The following is a 20148-nucleotide window of genomic DNA, read 5'->3' on the forward strand; positions in this document are numbered from 1 at the left end:
GAGCAAGATTTGGAGGACGTCAGGAGACGGCGTGTACTATATAGTATATAGCTAGAGCCTGCGACCCTTCACGCCACATACCCTTCGGGAGGTCTGCCGCAAGGGCGGCTGCGCCCTTGCCGCCATGGCGTTAAATAGAACAACAACAAAAAAATATAGTTGAACTTCTAAATCTTTGAGGTAGCCAAGAGCTTCGACGCTACTCGGTCCGCTTTGAAAGATCCAAAGACTGCCTAATACATGTGCCCAGATATCTCTAGGCTTCGATCGGGCAAAGGTTGCGGGTTGCAAGGGCAAGTGAGCGATTGGACCTTTTCAGAGTGCCTCCGCGAACCCCCAACAGAGGTAAAAAGAGAAACGTAGTCAGGGTTCTAGGCAATTGGAAAATTAAGACTTGTGTATTGCTCGTGCAACTATGTGCCGATCTCTCTCTAACCATCGTGGATGAATCTAGCAACAATGTGAAGAGACTTTCCTCTAATTACCTTAATGTAGTACCAAAGAAGCGTCCTCTAGCTCGAATAACCTCTTACAAACTGTCTATCGCTTATTTGTCCAAGCCAGTAGGTTCGGGAGTCGCGGCCGTCGCAGTGACGGGCGGGTTGTCGGCAGGAGGCACATCGTTCGAAGGGCAGTCAGGCTCCTTTGAGACACCAGCATAGAAGCCATCACGGTAAGCGGCGTCAATTTGAGCCTGGAAGTGCTCATCAGTGAAGGGAACCTGAGTCTTTTCGTACTTGACGTCCTTCAGTGCCTGTTTTGCCGCCGCGGGGAGGGAATCCCAGCTGATGAGAGTACGCTCGAAGAGCTGATCGCTATCGGCGCCGGTGAAGGGTGCAATGGCCTCATCATGGATTTGGATCTTAGGATGCGTGGCCATGTCGATGCCCACATCCGAAGACCTGAACGAGACTTCTCCGGCAGAGGCTGAGCCCCAGTTCAGGTGGTCGGTGGTGTAGGAGATGCCAACGGGCCAGATGGACGTGATGTCGCTGTCATCGCAGCCGAAGCGGTTGACCCAGACAACGACACTAGCCCAGTAGTGGCGGTGACCGTTGTTGTTACCCTTGGCCCAACGAACCTTGGGCATGTAGTAACTGTAGATAATTGCCTTGCGGCCCTGGCTCTCTCCGCGACGGACGTAGACTTGAGCCGAGCCACCGTCATCACAGCCACTTCGGCCACCACCGGTGGGCTTCAGACCAGCGCTGTTTGAAATCTCATCAGCACATCAACTTTCTTGAAGGAGTATGCAACTCCAGACTTAGCGCATAGCTGACGAGCAAGAAAGCTCACTTACCCAAGGTTGCCCTGTGCATCTACCGCCGGGTAAGGGTCGCAACCTCCAGAAACGTAAAGGAAAGGGTTGAAACGAAGTTCCAAGCTTCCTCCAACCACGGAAGGCTTTTGGGTGAAGGGAACGACGGCGTCGTGGTCGATCCAGGTGTGCCCGCCAGAGTCATCGCCATCGCGTGGCAACAGTGATGAAGCAACGCTCTGGGAGAGGGCGAGACAGCCCAAAAGAGGGCTCAGAGATTTCAACAACATGGTTGCAGCAAAGGAGTGTTGTTTGGCAAGAGTCAAAAGAGTGTGGGTAGACAATGAAAGGTGGGTGACAGAGGTGCTGGAGCAAAGAGAAACGGCCGCTCAATGTAGACTTTATTTGCAGTTCTACGTTGGAGACGCACTACATCATTTCATAAACCAGTGGGTGTATTAGTGGGCGGCCGCGGAACGAGAGCAAAACTGTAAATAGATTGTGGCCGGGGAAAACGAGGCGACACCTTATGATTTCCAAAGCAATGCGAAGTACTGATCTAAGTATCATTTTGTCACTCCCTCGGAGCCCTATCTGACTCAAGATTGGATTTGTTCATATGCGGAGATGCAGGGCGGAATAAAGTCCTCCAGCGCGAGCTTAGTCTCAGTTCTCAAGCATTGTTTTATTCCAAGTATTAGGCATTAACGCGTGTTCCATTCTCAGCTTATGCGTAACCGTGTTGAAAGGGTCCCCAATCGCAGTTTTGTTGCGTTTGCTCTATCACTTTTAATTCGGCTTCTGATGTCCACTTGGTTCGAGTCAAATATAGTAGCGGCTGTGGATAGCTGCATAAGGCGACTGACGTTAAGAACCATTCAGCTATTGAGCTATTGCAGTGCAACAGTTTCACGCCTAGGACCAGATCAACGTGAAGTTCTAAGGCCTGTGTACCATGACTAGGAATAATCGACTGAGTTCGAGAGCATATATTAAGCTTCAGTGGTGTCTTAGCCGTGGAACGCGCCAAAACGATTCCGTGATTCGGATATTGCCGTATGATGGTGGAACTCTCGGCACACGGGGTGGCCCGCCTGTAATTTGGACAGTGTCCGTGCCGCAAGTTAGAATTCACGAGGAAATTCCCGTGGTTCGTCCAAGCTCTGGTAGCGTCAACTTTGTTACTTGAAATCGATCGCAGTAAACCATAGCCGCAAAGAAAAAAAAAATCCACTTGCACTCTAAGGCGCGGGACTGTAGTTAGCAAGTTTCAAGCAGTGTCGTCCACAAGAGACGTTGTTGCATCAAGTCCGGATGAGCCGAGCGAGCATGCTATCCCATCGAGTGCCAGATAGCTCCATTTTTGCTAAGGCTCAAAATACCCACTATCCCATCGAGTGCTGCAAGGCGACAGTACATTGGCTCCACATAACGGGCCCCCTTTTACCCCGCACCGCATCTGGTACATCCACTGCTTGAGTTGCCCCTATGATTTCCACTCCGGTACATCTACCAAATCCATCATTACCAATACTCAATTAATGGATTCTGACGATTCTGACGGATCTGGCCGTTCCACGGGCTCGGCGAAGTCGTGTATCTTTGCCCTGCTGCCCGAGGACCTCGCCGCCGCCTGCACTGCCGACTGTACGCCGGAGCAATGTGATAATGCCACTGTTCGGCCCCGCGAGCCTCCGGAGGTTGAGCCCGGTATCCCTGGGAAGTACACGAGGATGGGCTGCCTCGAGTGCGATGTAGCTCTCTGTAACTCAGAAGATTGCTGGTACCGATTTCATACGCAGAATCTCTAGTAATTGGAAGTATCTATTATCAATTACGTTGGTTGGTTGGAAAAAGGGGCCCGAAGTGGCCCGATTGGCTGCTCCCCCGCATCTCAATGTACTGTCGCCTTGCAGCACTCGATGGGATATACCCATTCTTACCCCGCATTCAAAGGGGTAACGTACATGATAAGCGAGTGGGCCAGACAAGCGAGTGGGCCACCCAACCGCCATCGTGCCACCTACATCATCACAACACGCATTTCTCCATCGAAAACAATAACAGTACATAACAAAAATACCCAATTAAACTTAGCAGTTCAGGCTACCCAGAAAGACCGAAATCTCAGTATTCGGGCCGCGGCAAAGATCTATAACATCAATCGCGTTACCTTAGGCCGCAGATTAGAGGGAACGTTATCACGACGTAATAGCACACCCAACTCACGGAATTTGATACTGCTAGAAGAGAAGAAGCTGATTAAGTACATCCTCGACCTGGACGCCAGATGTTTTCCTCCCCGTCTTCGCGGTGTTGAAGAAATGGCGAATCGATTACTTGCTAATCATGACGCGCCCCATGTTAGGAAGCGATAGGCTTCGAACTTCATAAAGCGACAACTAGAGTTGCGAACGCGTCGTTTTCGTAAGTACAACTACAAAAGGGCCCAATGCGAAGATCCGGGCGCAATTAACGCGTGGTTCTTGCTTGTGGCGAACACAATCGCGAAGTACGGCATCGTAGACTCAAACATCTACAACTTTAACGAGACTAGCTTTATAATAGGCCAGATCTCAACCGGCATGGTCGTGACCAGTGCCGAAAGGCGTTCAAACACGAAAATGATGCAGCCTGGCAATCGTGAATGGGTTACGGTCATTCAGGCCATCAGCCCGTCGGGCTACAGCGTTCCGCCGTACATCATCATTGCGGGCCAATATCACCTCTCCACCTGGTACACGGAATCCGGTCTCCCACACGACTAGGTCATCGTAACGCCTGAAAATGGATGGACAACAAATGAAAGAGGTCTAGACTAGGCTCGGCATTTCGAACGGCAGACCGCGTGCAAAGGGTCAATACCGCCTCCTCGTCATCGACGGACACGAAAGTCACTACTCCGCGGATTTCGAGATTTTTTGTAAGAAGAATAACATCGTTACCCTGTATATGCCGGCTTATTCGTCTTATCTACTCTAGCCCTTGGATATTGGATGTTTTGGGCCTTTAAAAACGGCGTACGGTCGAGAAATCGAGGATAAGATGCGTCGGGGTAATACGTATATTACTAAGGAGGACTTTTTCCCGGCGTTTTACAGGACTTTTACGTAAGCGATTACGGAGAAAAACATCTAGGGAGGATTCAGAGGGGCAGGAATTGTGCCTTTGAGTGTAGAGAGTGTGCTCTCAAAGCTTGATATGAAGTTACGTATTCCGACGCCTCCAGGATCCCTCCCGATAACACCACCGGTATAGACTTCTTAGATACTAAATAACCTAACGGAAGTATCTTCTCAGTTAGAACTTATTAAGAATCGAATCTCCCGTTATCAAAACAGCTTACCAACTTTAATTATCGAAGCTATAGAGCATCTATCTAAGGGGGCTCGTGGATTTATGTACTAGATCGCCTTATTAAGATCCGAGAACCAGATCCTTCGAGAGGAGAATAACCTACTTAGTCGTCGCCGGAGAGCTAAGAAAAACCGTCTCCGATAAGGAAGAAGCCTTACTATAGCTAAAGGAGAGGACCTTTAGTCGTAGAGAGAGGCTATAGCCTAGGTAGAGGAGGAGACGCGCCGGAGTAGTGGTCACCGACCGAGGACTAAGACGGGCTAACGACGATGTGGCGTCTGCGGGAACACTGGTTATAATGCGCGAACATATCGATTTAATAAGGAAATGTCTGAGGAAGAGGACTCTGAATAGTTTGGATTGAATCCATGAGGTGGGTGTTGATATTTGCTCCTTCAAGTCATGTGGTCGTGGTTGGGTGTTACGGCCAGCTAGTCGTAGGGGTAGTTTGCAGAAGTTGAGGCTGCGGAACTGGTAACAGTAATCGTAGTCGTGGAATAGTTTCAAGGAAACTATGTCTGTCAATCGTAAGGGTAGGTAAGGCTTCGGTGATCAATCGTAGTCTTGTCAAGGTAGTAGCGGAAAGCGGATGTTAATCCTGATACGAAGTTAATTGCTGAATAAGCTATGGGAAGTCTGTCCTAGAGCCCAGCTCGAGTCCATCCTATATACAAGTCCTGATCCTGAACATATCCTTTGTTGCCTGATCACCATGTTCGTTGGTGATCACTAAGTGGATACTGGTGAGCGCTCACTTTGGTGATGATGATGATGATGATGTATTTAACGTCTGGTAACAAAAGGACGTGCCGGGCGCTATGCCGACATGGTCTATGCTAATCTAAACTATGTTACAGGCTACCGTCTTCACCTAACGTTCCTGTTCAATAACTCGGGCAAATTTCGGAAAAGAAATTAGTCTCCTCTATCCATTCGCATAGAAGAGAGGCTCCCTTAGCAGAACCTAACAAGAAATCAATACTTACTTTGGCCATACGTTGGCGGAGGTAGCGCGGTATAGCCTTGCGTCCACGCTTACAGAAGTAGAAATAGACTGGTGTCTTAGGTTTCCCACAGCTACAGTTGAGCAACGCATCTTAATAAGCGAATCTCTCGTGGTATACTGCAAAGTCTCCATAATGGGATCTTACTGCATATAGCCTTCCTAGTAAGTGCCGAGGGAGGCGGAGTTCGGGCGGCTTGGGGTGAAGAATTATCTCGAGGTCGGCATATTGCCGAGGGCATTGGGACAGCCATTTTCTGGCAAAGGCTTGGAAGGTAGCTACTTTAGCTTGCCTTTCTAGGTGCGCTAATGAGGGCTGTGGTTGTGATTTTGGGATTAGTTTGCAGGCTTCCTTGGCTAGAGCATCCGCTTCTTCATTTCCTGGTACTCCCGTGTGCCCAGGGCACCACCAAACATAAACCCTGCCGGGGGTTGTCCAGCTCTCTCTTTGTCTCCGGGTCCAGGAGGAAGAGAGCCTATTAAAGGCCCTAAATCTAGCCTGGCTGCTTCCTGTGCTCTGGGAGTATAGTCTAGCCGCGACTGCGAGGTTGTCGAGGCAGATGTGGACGTTATCTGCTATACGAGCCGTAGGAGCCGGGGTGGCTTCTATCAGGCCGTGATACGCAGCATGTGCCTCCGCGTTATATACCTCAGTTTGGGAGCCGAGTGGTTCGGATCCGCGGAAGATCTGCCGTGTAGCTTGGTACCCTACCCAGCCTGCTCCGGCGGAGGTGCTGCTGCCGTCCGATATCTGGGACCCGTTAGTGTAGACAATAATGTCCCGCTTGGAGAAAGATGCTATCCTGCTTGTAAAGGAGAGGGCCTGTTCTTCTTTGGACTTATTAGGTTCGTAGCCGACCCTGGCGAGGGCTGTCTGCCAGTCCGCTAGTTGCTCCCAAGGGGGGAGTTCTAACGGATCGATGTATTCGGTATTTTTGCTTACGAGGCTTGCCATTCGTCATAGCCGTGAGTCTGGTCCTGATTTATCCCTGAGTCTCGTTCGGAGAGGGTGTCGCTCGTCCAGACGATGGATTCTGGTGGACGCTGTGTGGAGCTTCGCGTCCAGTATCACCTCTGCTGGGGGTAGAGCCGCCTCGCGCTGTAGGATCGGTACAGGCGTAGTTCTGTATACGGGGACCATCGCTCTAATAGCTTTGGTTTGCGTCGCGTCCAGTTAGTGTAGCAGACTACCAACCCCGTTTGAGATAGTACGTCCATTCTTTCTTTATCCGGCTCTTACCGGGCCACCATACTTCAGATGCATAGTACTAAGTAGGTAATACACAAGAGGTGATCGCTCGACGAAGTAAGTACGCAGGCGCGCCCCAGATAGTATTCCTTAGTCCCCGTAGTCCATTAACTACTTAGTATGCTTTTGTAGAGAGGTTTCTTACGTAACTCTTGAATATAAGTTTACGGTCGAAGTGAACGCCGAGCCAGCGTAGAGAACAGCCTTTTTTGATAGCCTGGACTATATAATGCTTCCTATCCGGCAAACCTACTATAATTAATAGGTTTCCGTCTTTTCATCTCTTAATAAAGTAGATCAGTTCGGACTTATCGAGGTCAAAAATGATTCCTTCCGTCGCGCCCCATCCAAAGGTTTCTTTCTATTCCTTAATTAGGATGTCACAGTTGTTCTCTAGTAATATTAAGCTTGCTAAGATAGCGACGTTATCGGCGTAGCCGAAACGAGATCGCTTCCTTCCTAGGCGAGCTATACCTAGCTTAAAAAGAGGCTTAATATAGAGCATGAATAGAATAAGAAATACGGGTGAGCCTTGTAGTAGTCCGTATTCGAGACCGAAGACGTCTCCTACCTCCCCATCAAGCCTTATTCTTACTCTCCTTCCGGTAACAAAACTTGAGACCCAGCGTACGAGGTTCTCCGGCCATCCTTATTCGCAGAGGCGTCGGACCAGTCGTCCTGGGAGCACGGCGTCGAAAGCCTCTTTTATATCGAGCGTAAGCATAGAGGTAACCAGGCCTCTTTGCCAGGCGCACTCGATGTCGTGGATGGCCGCTGCGATGAGGTCGCTACAAGAGCGAAGAGGGAGTGCTCCAAACTGTTGATCGTGCAGAACACGATGTTTAACTACGATCCAGGCAAGTCGTCTGGCGATGAGTCTCTCCAAGCCTTTTCCGAGGACGGCCAAGAGCGCAATTGGCCTATAGGAGCGCGGGAGTGTCTTGTCTCTTTTTCCCGGTTTTGCTAGGATCACGAGAGTTGCTTCTTTAAAACAAGTAGGATGCCAACCCTCGCGTATACACCCGCAATAAAGTGAGAGGACAATATCCTCAATAACTGGCCATGCTATTTTTAAAGCAGTCGTAGTGATTCCGTCGGTCCCAGGAGTCGTGTTTCCCGCGGTGAGAACCGAAGACCGTACCTCGTCCTTCGTAACCTACGGGAAAGGAAGCGTAGCTTACCTTTATAAGACTGGGCTTTCTATTAGTATATCCTCGGAGATTGCAGCGTTTCTAAGGAGGACGCGGGTAAATAAGTCGCGCTTCTCTTTTAGTTATGAGACAAGCGTGTCTTAGTTATCTACATCTCGGAGTAGCGGGGTCTAAAAGGATCCTATAGCTTTGTGCCAACCGACCATTTCAAATATATCTTTGCTTAAGGAGGCTGAGGAGATCTTATCTTTCCAAAAGGCATCCTTAGAGCGTTTAAACTCGTAAAGGAAGTCCTGTTTTAAAGCTTCGACCTCCTCTTCTTCCCATTAGCAGTTCACTCCGGCTGCGCGGAGTCTTACTAACATCGCTCGCTTACTCATATAGGCTCGGTGTTTACATATACAGCTTTCGCTCCAGTATGATCTCCCTGTACCTTTCCCGAGCGTGCGCTTTGTGGAAGCCGTGAGTGCTTTAATAAGACAGTCCGTAAGCTGTTGTGCTAGGAGATCTAAAGACTGTGGGTATTGGATGTTGCTTGTAGTGCGGCGTATAGGTTGTAAGTTGCGTTTAATAATGCCGAGGAAAAGCTCCTCGTCCATCGTGTCGAGCCGAAACCTTCCCGGGGTCTGGCTGGGTGAATCGATCAGGGCCAAGGGGACCCGGGTAAGCAGAGATTCGTGGTCTGATGTCGTGTATAGTGACGTTTCTATACTGGTGGAAGCCCTATGGAGGTTGCTGGACGCCCAGCATAAATCTAGGGTGTTGCCGCCTTTGTGCGTGGGTTCACCTATAGGTGACATTAGGACAAGGCTGGCGGCTTCTGCCCACTTTAGGTTGGATAGGGCAAGTCGCATCGAAGGCGGCGTGAGGCCCGTTACACGACGGGCATTTAAAGGGGCAGTCGCAGCCATCGTGACCCTCAGTACCGCCGCAGGGTGCCCGGTGTTGATCAGTTGTGTGGGAAGGAGAGCTGCACTTGAGGCATCTCTTCCTTCTGGTGCACGTTCGTTCGTTATGAAAACCGCCGCAGCGGAGACATTGAGGAGACCTCTTCTCCTTCGGGAACTACAGGTTTACAAAAACGCTAGGCCCCATCAAACGGAGGCGTCTTGGTAGTTACCTTACGGCTTCCGCCTTGAACCAGGCTATCACCATGCCTAGCCTTTCGACTTCGTCCTTCCTGGAGAAGTATGCTTTTTCAGGCTTGAGTTTCGTCGAGACCTAGATCTCTTCAAGGAGTTCCTCGGTCGTAATTTCCAGCTTAGTATTGGTTACTAGATAATACCTAGTATAAGGGACGTTTACGATATAGGCTCGGATCCAGGTATCGCGTTACTTAATCGCTTACGCTTGGAGAAGGGTAGCGATCTATTCTCTATTCTCTAGCAGGACTTTTGCACCATCTATTAACGAAGGTAGGAGTACTAATCCTATCTTAACATAGTCGATCCCCTTAAGGGCTTCTCGGGCTTAGGGACTTAACCTTTCCCAAACGAAGATATATATATCATAAGCTTTCTCGTTCCGAAGCAGGCTTTCAGGCAATAGACGCGCAAAGACGCATAGATCCTTTAAGGCCGCCCGGTTTGTAGCTTGTTTTACGGCTTATTTGGCTGGCGTTGGTTCATCCTATCTTCTAGACAGTAGCTAGCTCGCCGCCGCCGCGTATGAACGGACTGGGGGCGGCTGGTTCTGGGTTATGTGCGAGGGATGCCCCTGGGAACTCAGGTCAGTCTCGCTAGGCCCTGTACCAATAACGTACATAGACCTTGCTAGACCACGTTAATACCGGTTTGAACGATATTTCTCCTCCTAAAGCTCTCTCTCCAAGAATTCGATCTTCGTCAAACAGTCTTTTAATAACAATTCCCTCTCGGCGTCCCGACGTAGGAGGTTGTTACGAGCTGGACAAGGCAACCAACTGTGGCACAAAGCAAAAGCTTCGATAATGATGACTCCGGTCATCATTGTCCCTTGTTCTGCATATATAGCTACGCGCCCACAGTGACAAGTTGCGGCGGGCGTAACAGAGGTCCTGGACAAGATTCGAAAGCTTATTGATCTCGTCTTTGAGCTCAGAATTGTCCTGGTGGTTGACCTGCTCAACCACTCTGACCTTTGCAGTCGGCTTCCGGACTCGTCCCGACCGCCGAGATATACCGGCGTCCCCGTGAACCGTGATCGATAGCCCTACATCTAGGGAGACCGCCATGGTCGTAGAATTCAGCTCGTATGGGCTGATGTTGAGAGATGATAGTGCGGTGAGCCGTAGCCCTCTATAACCTTAACAATTACTAACAGTGGGTACCTTTCGAGGTATGTAATATGCAGGACAAGCTCACTTTGGGTGATCACTATGATCACCTTATCGTGTGCTCACTTTCCTTATCGTCACGTGACTTGTTCCATAGTTCTTCCGTTCCATGAGGAGTCACCTGAGTTCCGGGATTCTCTGCGTATATTAGGTAGATAGCCGCCGCAGGCCTGTGGGGCGGGCCCCCTGGCCTTGTTATGCATGTTGGGTTGTAACACCGTGAGGAGTTACCTGAGTTCTCGGGTTCTCTGTATATATCTGGTAGGTAGCCGCCGCAGGCCTGCGGGGTGGGCCCCTGGCCTTGTTATGCATGTTGGGTCGTAACACCCAGCTTATTTAACAATTTAAACTATTAGCAAAAGGACGGCAGAGGTCACGGTCTAAACGGGCTATAGATAAAAAGAATTCCTCTATTCTATAGGAAAACCACAGGATGGGATCAAGGGGGGCTAATTCACTTTGTTCTTACTATAATAATAAGAAAGTATTAAGGGCCCGCCAGACCCTAGCTGAGATATCTAGGAATAGGCTTATATAAAAGAAAACGACGCAGAAGGGTGTTACGGCCAGCTAGTCGTAGGGGTAGTTTGCAGAAGTTGAGGCTGCGGAACTGGTAACAGTAATCGTAGTCGTGGAATAGTTTCAAGGAAACTATGTCTGTCAATCGTAAGGGTAGGTAAGGCTTCGGTGATCAATCGTAGTCTTGTCAAGGTAGTAGCTGAAAGCGGATGTTAATCCTGATACGAAGTTAATTGCTGAAGAGCTATGGAAAGTCTGTCCTAGAGTCCGGCTCGAGTCCATCCTATATACAAGTCCTGGTCCTGAACATATCCCTTGTCAATGATCAGTTCCTCTGATCGGGTGAGCGCTCATCGTTCGGCATGAGCGCTCATTGTTCGGCATGAGCGCTCATTACTTGGCATGAGCGCTCATGGCCCCACCATGGTCGCTCATGGCCCCACCATGGCCGCTCATGTCTTATCTTATCATCACGTGACTTGTACCATAGTTCTTCCGTTCCGTGAGAGGGTGCCTAGTGTCCCTTATCTCCTGCATATGTGGTGTATTATAACCGCCGCGAGCCTGCGGGGCAGGCCCTGTTCTTGGTCATGCATGTTGGGTTGTAATAAAGGGCTGCTTAGACTATAATATAGCTTTATATACCAAGGGAGATTAACTACTAGTACCTATAGTAGTTATAACTTACCTAAAATATATAAGAAAAAGAGGTACTGTTACCCTATTGGTTGACTCGACAGATTCACAAGTCCCTATTGGCTCTACCCCGCCCTTGGCAAAAATGGAGCTATCTGGCACTCCATGGGATATATACCTCCTCAACCAGCGTTGGCATACATGAACAACGCATGTGAGAATTGCATGTTACTGATTGCTCCTCCGGGGCTCTCTTCACATGGATAGCATTGTTGATTAATGAACGCTATCAACAGCCGTCTACCTTACGAGTGCAACTTCTTTCGCATTGCGAAGCTACATCTCATCGGCAATCTATTATCAAGTTCCTCCACTGCTATGTTTCAAGAGATAGCTCTTCCAAGCTTGGGGTAAGTGTGAAAAATAAATGAGAAGTCAAAATGTTCAAGTGGATTTGTTGTGCAAGTAGGTAGACTTGTAGAGTGGTGGCATACCTAGGTAGTTCTAGTATCTTCCCAGGGAACGGCAGTTAATTGAAAGTCTTCTATAAACCCATTTGTAAGGTCTAGATATGATGGTTTCTAAAAGTACTTTGATACAATTGAGTTGCCGTTCATCAGACAGCCTGAGTCAATGAAATGTGGACGCTATGGACAAGCGCCTGTGCCTTGGGAAATCAAGGTTCGCTTTTGTTGTTGTTGTTGTTGTATTTTAACGCCGTAGCGTCAAGGGCGCAGCCGCCCTTGCGGCAGACCTCCCGAAGGGTATATGGCGTGGAGGGCCGTAGGCCTATAGCTATCACTAGATACAGTCCAGCTCGTCCTCCAAATCGTGCCCAAAGGCAACTATGTGTTTAACCTGTCTCTGGGTGCCGCTGGCTTGCCCGAGACAGTGCTATGGTTCGCTTTGACATCACGCCTAGTTAAATCCTAAGTAGACTCTTGGCCTTGTAAATAATTGATAGTATTTTACTGAACTCATGAACCCCTATCATGCTCACATATCAGGAAATAATCTCCAGGTTCCTAAGATCCTCTGAGCGCGCATCGATCTGCACCGGCTTATGTTCGGCGTGTGTTTCCGTCTTCAAGCTCGGTGGCCCTTCATCTGCATGGAAAATAAACATAAGCACTAACAATGTGTCTGGTGCCTAAACATACACTCCATGTTCTCCAATGATATCCTCTCCTTTCCAGATGATCATGTCTTGGCAGATGATGAGATCTTAGGAGTGCAGCGTACCACTTGCCTTTCGGACTCGTATCACTGTAAGTGGACTAGTACTTGAGCCTTCTAGGCTGGTAGCGTACTCAATAAGACCCTGAAGCTCATGATTGATCAAGTTTCTGATTGATGCATGTAGGAGGGGACGCAGCTAATCCATGACGCTTCAACCACAGCACTTATCGGGCCTCTGTTCAACACAGGATACACAACCCTCCAGAGTACATTATGCACGTGGGGTTTTAAGTCTGAGATAGTAAATGGTTCATTCCATAGGACTAATGGACCTCATCAGCTCGAATAGGCTCCCTCGGAAATCTTTAAGTCTTGATTCTCAGGTATATCTCACGGGTATCTCTCCTCGATCACCTTATTCCCTCCTGTTGGATCTCTGAGCAGTCGGCAGAAAAGATGGATCCGGAAGGCGGTATGGGCACTTACAAACGGCCCTTTCACTTATATACCACTTCTGGGAGATCGTGGGCTCTCTGCCCACAATCTCCTCCTTCCACCTCGAGACGCAGCAATAATAGACCATTATTGACACTTCGTTCCAACCGTACGGTTGCCCTGCTGACGTGTATACCAACACTGATCAGTGGTTGAAGTCCACTACCTCAGATCAGCAAGGCACACGGGCTTCAGAAGAGTCAGTTCCGATTCGGTGATCAGCTCTTTACCTATTAAGTTAGGTGACTGGGACTCACTGGTAGAATCCGGTCCGTTCTGTACTACCCACATTCGACCTTCTCGATCGCGGAAGCCTCGAGAGCTCATATCGTCAATTACGATCCCTTCCGCCAGTCGACCGCCACGGAAGCAGCAAGATCACCAACTTCAATCCATCATACCCTCATCTCTAGTCGTCCGACCTCACGGCTCTCACTTCACTTGCCAAGCTCCAATTACGGCTACGAGGAGCGGCAATTTTTACGACCTCGTTTTTGCCTCCTTCCGTCTCAAGAGAACAACCAGAGACCCTTGGGTTTTGTCAGACGAGAGCATCGACCGTTTGCTGTGAAATCACCGCCAAGCCAGATTCCACGACCTTCCGGCTTCCTCGCCAACCTTTCGACCTTCCAGCCCGTCAAACAGAAGCAGCAGAATTTTTCAACAAACGGAATCCGTGGCCAACCAAGTAAACGACGCTTCGATTACGCGGCTTAACGTCGACGCTGACCGCCGAGTTAAGTGTGGCCGTCGAGCTGCCTCGCGGTTCCTTCTGTCTCTTCTGAAGTCAACCTCATACACTATACTCCTCTGATTACATACTTTCCATCTTCCAGCACTTTGCTTACCATGGCCGGAGCGTCAGACTCTGCGACGCCGTCGTCGCCTTCCTCGCCTAGAGGTCACCCAGCCTCGCTCGTCAAGTCCCCGTTTCCAATTCCACCCAAGCACTACCACGAGGTCGACCTTGAGCAATGGGACAACTACGAGTTCGACGCGGGCCAACTGACACCTGAGAAAGCCAAGAGCATTGCGCTCTGCATCCTCGCCTGCTACGAGCGTCAGCCCAACCTCATTGGCGAGCTTCTGTGGAGGGAGTACAAGGCGGACTTTGAGATGTGGACCACTGATGACATCAAGCTCATCGGTAGCCCGATCTTGAAGAAGTTGAGGGACTACCTTGTTGACAATGGTGTTAACGTTGGCAGCGCTACAGGAGACTACCACCACCGGCTCTGCCGGCTAGTCGAGTTGGATAATATGCCGACGTGGACCGACGAGGAAATCCACGCGGCCCGCAACAAGTCTGCCCGTCTTCGCGAGATTACGAAAGACCTCAAGTTCCTTGCCACTCTGCTCCCCGACAGCACTTCGACGGCAGACCTCCTTCGCGAAGTCAGAGGCACTGCCCCTCCTCCTCGAACACCCGCTCGACCTCAAGCTCGACCTCCTGCCCAACCCGCGATTCCACCGGTCACATCGAACCCGCTGGGCCACGACCTTTCTCCTTCGGGCCAACAGCTCCTCGGTAATACCATACTCGACGAACACCTCGTACGTCAGCAATGTCATCCCTACCTTCCTTCCGAGAACATCATGCCCGACACTCGCTCCCTTGTTGCCCTAGCCAAGCTCTACTCCGATGAGCGCAAGTACGGCGGCGACAAGTACGAGATCTTCACGAAGAAGGTGGCCATATTCAGAGACCTCTGCCGTAAGGCAGGGATCGACCAGTCTGGCTACGCGGGTGCCTTCTCCGAGATGCTCAAAGGCAGGGCAGCATCTTTCTACTTCGACAACCTCAGTCAATCAAGCGCGACCATGACCTTCGACGACATGTGCCACAAGGTCAGGGATTACTTCGAACCTCCTTCCACTCGACTCACATACCTCACCGAGCTTCGCGATCTTAACTACCGTTCTATAGCCCGCGAGAACCCGGGCAAGTCGGGCCAACAAGTGCTTCAAGAGCTCGTCCAGCGGATCTCAATCCTACACGACGCTCTTGCCCCATTCGGTTCTGGCTTCAACATGCGAGATCAACTACTTAACTGTTGTGAAGGCATTCCAGAGTGCCGCCTCGTCTTGCTCGCACCTGAAGAGACCTTCCAGGGTGTGGTCCGTCAATTGAACGCCTCAATCTATACCATCGAGCGCGAACGCGAACGCGAAAAGCCTCAGCAGTACCTACACGGTCCTTCCGTCGACAGCAACAACAACACCCCCGAGTCGTTCTGGACCGACCGAACATACCGTGGTCAAGGGAAGGAAGCGCGATTTGGATCTCGAGGTCGCCCTGGACGTGGTCCTCAGCGTAATAAGAAGTGCTACGTCTGTCAAAAGCCCGGCTGTTGGTCGACCAAGCATTCCGAGGAAGACCGCCGCAAGGCGTACGAGAAGTTTAAGTCAATGAGAAGCAATCGCGACAGTCAAGATACCAACAACCGCACCTACTTTCAATTCCTCGATTTCTACGAGGGCATTGAGCCTTCCGTCGAGTCTTCCACTCACAACACCGCAGCCAACGACGAGAGCGACACTGAGGCGCTGATTCGATACTTCGACGAGCTCGACTTCGACCACGAGGACGACGACAATGATACCTTCCACGTCTCAACCACCTACTTCGGCGAAGCCACTGCGAGCAGCAAGGCCCTCACTGAGATTCTCGCGTCCCAGGCAGTTGAACACGGATTGACCCGAACGACGGCAATAGACGAGTTCGCCGAGCCCACCGAGCCCGCCGCCTCCTTCTCGTTGGAAGGAAGGTACAACTCAAGAGGGTTCCAGGGCATCATGCCCGACACCGGCGCCGCTGAGTTTTCCACTGCCGGCTACCAACAATTCCTTGCGCTGCAGAAGTTCCGTGATATCACACTTGATACCACCACTGCTGGCACCGTTACCATCCGCTTCGGTGACAACGTCGGCATCAAATCAATTGGCTCAACCACTGTCTCCACCCCCTTCGGCGACATCACATTTCACGTCTTGCCAAGTAACACCCCTTTCTTGCTTTGTCTGGCGGACATGGATAAGATGGACGTCCACTTTAACAATGTCACCAACCTCATGGTGAAGGGAGACATCACTGCTCCAGTCGTTCGCAAGTGGGGTCATCCATGGCTGTTGCTTCTCGATGACGAGAGGGCAATGGTCCATTACCTCACGGAGAACGAATTGCGCCGTCTACACCGTCGCTTTGGACATCCATCGGTCCCGCGTCTGCTGAAGGTGCTTCGGCAGTCAGGTAACGAGGTGGAGAAAGTGGCCCTCGAGCACATCACGAAGGCATGTCAACAATGCCAGTTGAACAGCCAAGCTCCAACCAGGTTCAAGTTCACCCTGCGCGACGAGTGCGACTTCAACTACGAGGTCATCATGGATGTGATGTATCTCGAGAACCGTGAAGGCGTCAAGTGTCCGGTTCTGCACGTCGTCGACGTAGCCACCGGCTTCCAGGCGGCGAAGTTCCTCAATAACATGACCGCTAAGCACACGTGGGAAGTCTTCAGGCTCTGTTGGACTGATGTCTACCTGGGGCCCCCGGACTGGATTGTCACCGACGCTGGCCGGAACTTCCACTCTGCGGAGTTCAAGGCGGCAGCTCGAGCACTTTCGATCGAGGTCAAGGAGGTGCCTGTCGAGGCTCATAATAGCGTGGGCATGGTCGAGAGGCGCCACAAGGACCTCAGGAGGGCATACGATATCCTCATGGCGGAATGCCCCTTCTTGAACGCCGAGTCTGCACTTCAGACCGCGGTCAAGGCAATCAACGATACCGCCGGTCCTAATGGCCTCGTCCCTACACTACTCGTCTTCGGAGCTTTCCCTCGCACCACAGACAACTCTCCCCCATCACCAGAGATCACCCAGCGTGCTGAAGCAGTCAAGAAGGCAATGAAGGAGATCCGCCGTCTCAACGCCGAAAGGAAAGTCGCAGTCGCACTCGTCGCGCAGGGTGAACTTGAACCTGGTTGGAGCTTGGCTGCTCAACTGGCATTGTTGACATGCCTTCGTGATGTGCTCGAGGGCCACTTTCTCCACCTCGTTACGCAGCAATAATAGACCATTATTGACACTTCGTTCCAACCGTACGGTTGCCCTGCTGACGTGTATACCAACACCTCCTCTTGCAGAACCACACACCGTGAGCGCCAATTATATGTTACTCTGAGCGGAATGCAACTAAGAGTCTACTTTGTGATATCTTTGTTAGAGATCCTAGCAGCCGTTCAAACCTGTTACCGGCCTAATGGAGTCCCGAACGATGTTGTTAGGCCCTGCCCTGTTGCCGCGGGCACCGAAGCAGCTGCATGCTGTTTCGAAGACCACTATTGCCTGACAAATGGTTTATGCTTCGAACCTTTGACGTTAACCATCTATCGACGGGCATGCACCGACGAGACTTTCCAGTCAAGCGGATATCCTAAATACTGTGACAAGAGCGACATACCTGGAAGTGATGAGTCTGGTTTTATTGGCGTAACAATTAGACTTTGTCCTTGATAAGAAGGATCTCTGACATCTGCAAATCTCTTAGACAAGTCGCTCCACATCGGCGTCTGGACTTGTGGCAACGCACGATTTTCTTGTAGCAACCTGCAGAATTGCGCAACCGGCAACTTCACCGTCAGTCTTCCCGGCAAGATTATGTTAAATGAGGCGGCGAGTACGGATCTCGGAGACATGGCCGCAGCTACATCTACGACTGGCAACAGTAGCGGTACATGCTCCATGGGCAATGATACAGACAGCAAAGGCAGATCTCCGCTGGCGCCCCAGCAGGTATCGGAGTGGGTGTTGGTGTACCTCTTGCGATTGTCGCCGGAGTACTGGCCGTGATGCTGTTACGCGAGAAGAAGAAGACGGCGAAGACGGCGAAGACATCGCAGGCCTCGGAGATGGTTGAGAACGATGGCTCAAAAGTCAGTGGCCTGAGCATACAGCCCGTCTGGGGTCATGCCCGTACGGGTCCTCCCGAACTATCCAACCAGCAACATGTTCGGCACGAGCTGCCACAGTGATTGAGTGTGGTGATCGTCGAGTAGCACTTGAGAACCACGGGAGCTGATCAGAGTGCAGAGCGATGTTTAAATATCTCAATATGCTTTCGAATGCTTCATGTATGGTTATGTGTCGGATTGGAAGTCCAATTCGACCGCGGATAAGGGCAAGAGCATGGGCCACCTCGAGGTGGTACAATCAGACCGCGACTACCCAACCAACCTACGGTTGGAATCTCCCTTTTACACATTACGCAGAATCAATCAATACAGAGATATTGATACTTCGTCACCCCCAGGACCCTACGGTTCGAACCAACTTCCCTGTGATAGGGATACCAACAGTATGTCTTAATTGTTTGTTTCTAGTCTGTTGTATGAGTGTAAAAATTCAATGGAAGAGGTATCAATCTCGCTATGTAGTGTACTGTGTTCGTGTGACCGGCACACTCAACTGTACGTAGATGCAAAGGAAATCGTAAACATGTACTCGTAAACAACATCACTCAGGCAGAATGTGCTGTTCGGCGTTTGTTGGCCCCGGAATTCTCTACCACAACGTTGCGATAGCAGCAAGAATGGTCGTCCAAAGCAGCGCCTTGGCGGGAGATAGCGAGCTGGCAAAGTTGCCTTCACCCTTCTGGCCCTTTTCAAATCCCTGTTCATCGCCGCCGAGGTACAGAGCACCAAGGTCTGTCAGACCGCCATCGCCGTCAAACAGTGACACGGAGTTGCCGGTCCATGCGTTGGCCTCATCTTTGCGGAAGGCACCGAACCAGGCATAGCCCTCGACGTAGTCCAGACCATCCAGATACGTCAGACTCTCGTTCATCATGGCGAGAGTGGCATCCGTGTCTTGTTTGGGGAGGGCCATCTCCGTGATCCAGTACTTGAGATCCGGAGATGTGGAGTTGTAGAAATCCCGAAGCCCGTCGAGGTGGTTCTTAAGGCCGGTCGCGTCGCCGTACCAGTGCACGGCGACAAAGTCGGTCGGGCAACCGTTGTCTTCAATGTCGTAGCATGACTCGTTGAACTTTTGCAGCCACTCGATGCCCTGCGAGGAGCCGGTGACTACTGGATGGCTGATGTTCCACTTGCGGGAGCCGGAGTTGCGGAAGGGCACAATGTGCTCAATGTAGGCCTTGGCAGCATCTTCAGGGTCGATACTGCTGCCGCCAGATGATGTCGTTCCGTCGGGCTCATTGAAAGTCAGAAGATGGGTGGATGATTCAGGTAGTGCGCTGAGACGTGAACTGAGGCCTGAATCTGAAGCATCATCGACGCCGTGGATGAGCGGGACAAAGGCGATGGAGCTGTTCAGGGCCTGTGCAGGCCATGTTGACCATGTGTAATACCAGCTGATCAGTGACTTTGCGGAGGTGAGCAGCTGGCTGTCGGCTGTGTGGTCGTCGCCCTGGAAAGCCAACCCACGTTTTGAGGGCAGGTCGGACTGTGCGAAGGCTGTGGAGTGGAGGGCCAGCGAAGCTAGCAATATGCGACTCGTTCGTCTCATGGTGCCGCAGGTACAGAAATGGTCCCTTATCTAACGTGAAAGAGAGTAGCGATTCGTGGAGGATGATCCTTGTGTGGTTTGATGCACAGAAATCGGGTTCGGATGCAGCCGATGGAGGTGCCAACTTTGCAGATATATTTGACAATCTTTCAAAATTCGACTATGCAAGTAAATAGCAAATGCTGCAAGGCGCAAAAGAACTTGTTTAGTCGAGAGCCTAGACAAGCAGGATTTCTTCTTGCTGACGGCTCTCACCGTCTCACGCCCATCTCAGTCATTGACCTCATTCAAGACCATCGCGCTCTTGGCGAGGGGCGACAATCCGGTGACGTCATACTACCTGGTCTCGTAGTCCTTGGTTGGTGCCAGTTGGACTGGCCAAGGCAAGCCCCCTTGTAAGCCACGCCGCAACGGTCTTTAACGCCGACAAAGTCACAAGAGAGAATTGAGAAGTTGGTCGGGCAAGGG

General features: G+C 50.8%; 3 protein-coding genes across 3 annotated transcripts; 1 reads left to right on the top strand and 2 right to left on the bottom strand.

The window, feature by feature from the left end:
* Nucleotides 1–393: 393 nt before the first annotated feature.
* On the bottom strand, nucleotides 394–1649 carry BDP81DRAFT_343252 (necrosis inducing protein-domain-containing protein). The gene is made up of 2 exons (XM_060586057.1): nucleotides 1301–1649; nucleotides 394–1208 (listed from the first exon to the last, which is right to left on the bottom strand). The coding sequence occupies exons 1-2, from the start codon at nucleotides 1546–1548 to the stop codon at nucleotides 548–550; spliced, it is 909 nt and encodes a 302-aa protein (XP_060447911.1). The 5' UTR covers nucleotides 1549–1649; the 3' UTR covers nucleotides 394–547.
* A 155-nt stretch (nucleotides 1650–1804) lies between these two features.
* Nucleotides 1805–2474, top strand: BDP81DRAFT_420715 (uncharacterized protein). The gene has a single exon (XM_060589867.1). It carries the CDS (start codon nucleotides 1988–1990, stop codon nucleotides 2219–2221), a length of 234 nt encoding a protein of 77 aa, XP_060447912.1. The 5' UTR covers nucleotides 1805–1987; the 3' UTR covers nucleotides 2222–2474.
* Nucleotides 2475–18460: 15986 nt separating this feature from the next.
* Nucleotides 18461–19911, bottom strand: BDP81DRAFT_420734 (glycosyl hydrolase catalytic core-domain-containing protein). Its single transcript, XM_060589868.1, has one exon. It carries the CDS (start codon nucleotides 19678–19680, stop codon nucleotides 18718–18720), a length of 963 nt encoding a protein of 320 aa, XP_060447913.1. The 5' UTR covers nucleotides 19681–19911; the 3' UTR covers nucleotides 18461–18717.
* Between the last annotated feature and the right edge of the window lie 237 nt (nucleotides 19912–20148).

This window comes from Colletotrichum phormii (genome assembly GCF_030913505.1).
Source record: "Colletotrichum phormii strain CBS 102054 chromosome Unknown BDP81scaffold_5, whole genome shotgun sequence".
Lineage (NCBI taxonomy): Eukaryota > Fungi > Ascomycota > Sordariomycetes > Glomerellales > Glomerellaceae > Colletotrichum > Colletotrichum phormii.

Coding starts and splice junctions, on each gene's coding strand:
- BDP81DRAFT_343252 (XM_060586057.1), bottom strand. CDS start 1,548: ATGTTGTTGAAATCTCTGAGCCCTCTTTTGGGCTGTCTCGCCCTCTCC. Junction 1,209..1,300: donor GATGCACAGGGCAACCTTGG/GTAAGTGAGCTT, acceptor GATTTCAAACAG/CGCTGGTCTGAAGCCCACCG.
- BDP81DRAFT_420715 (XM_060589867.1), top strand. CDS start 1,988: ATGCGTAACCGTGTTGAAAGGGTCCCCAATCGCAGTTTTGTTGCGTTT.
- BDP81DRAFT_420734 (XM_060589868.1), bottom strand. CDS start 19,680: ATGAGACGAACGAGTCGCATATTGCTAGCTTCGCTGGCCCTCCACTCC.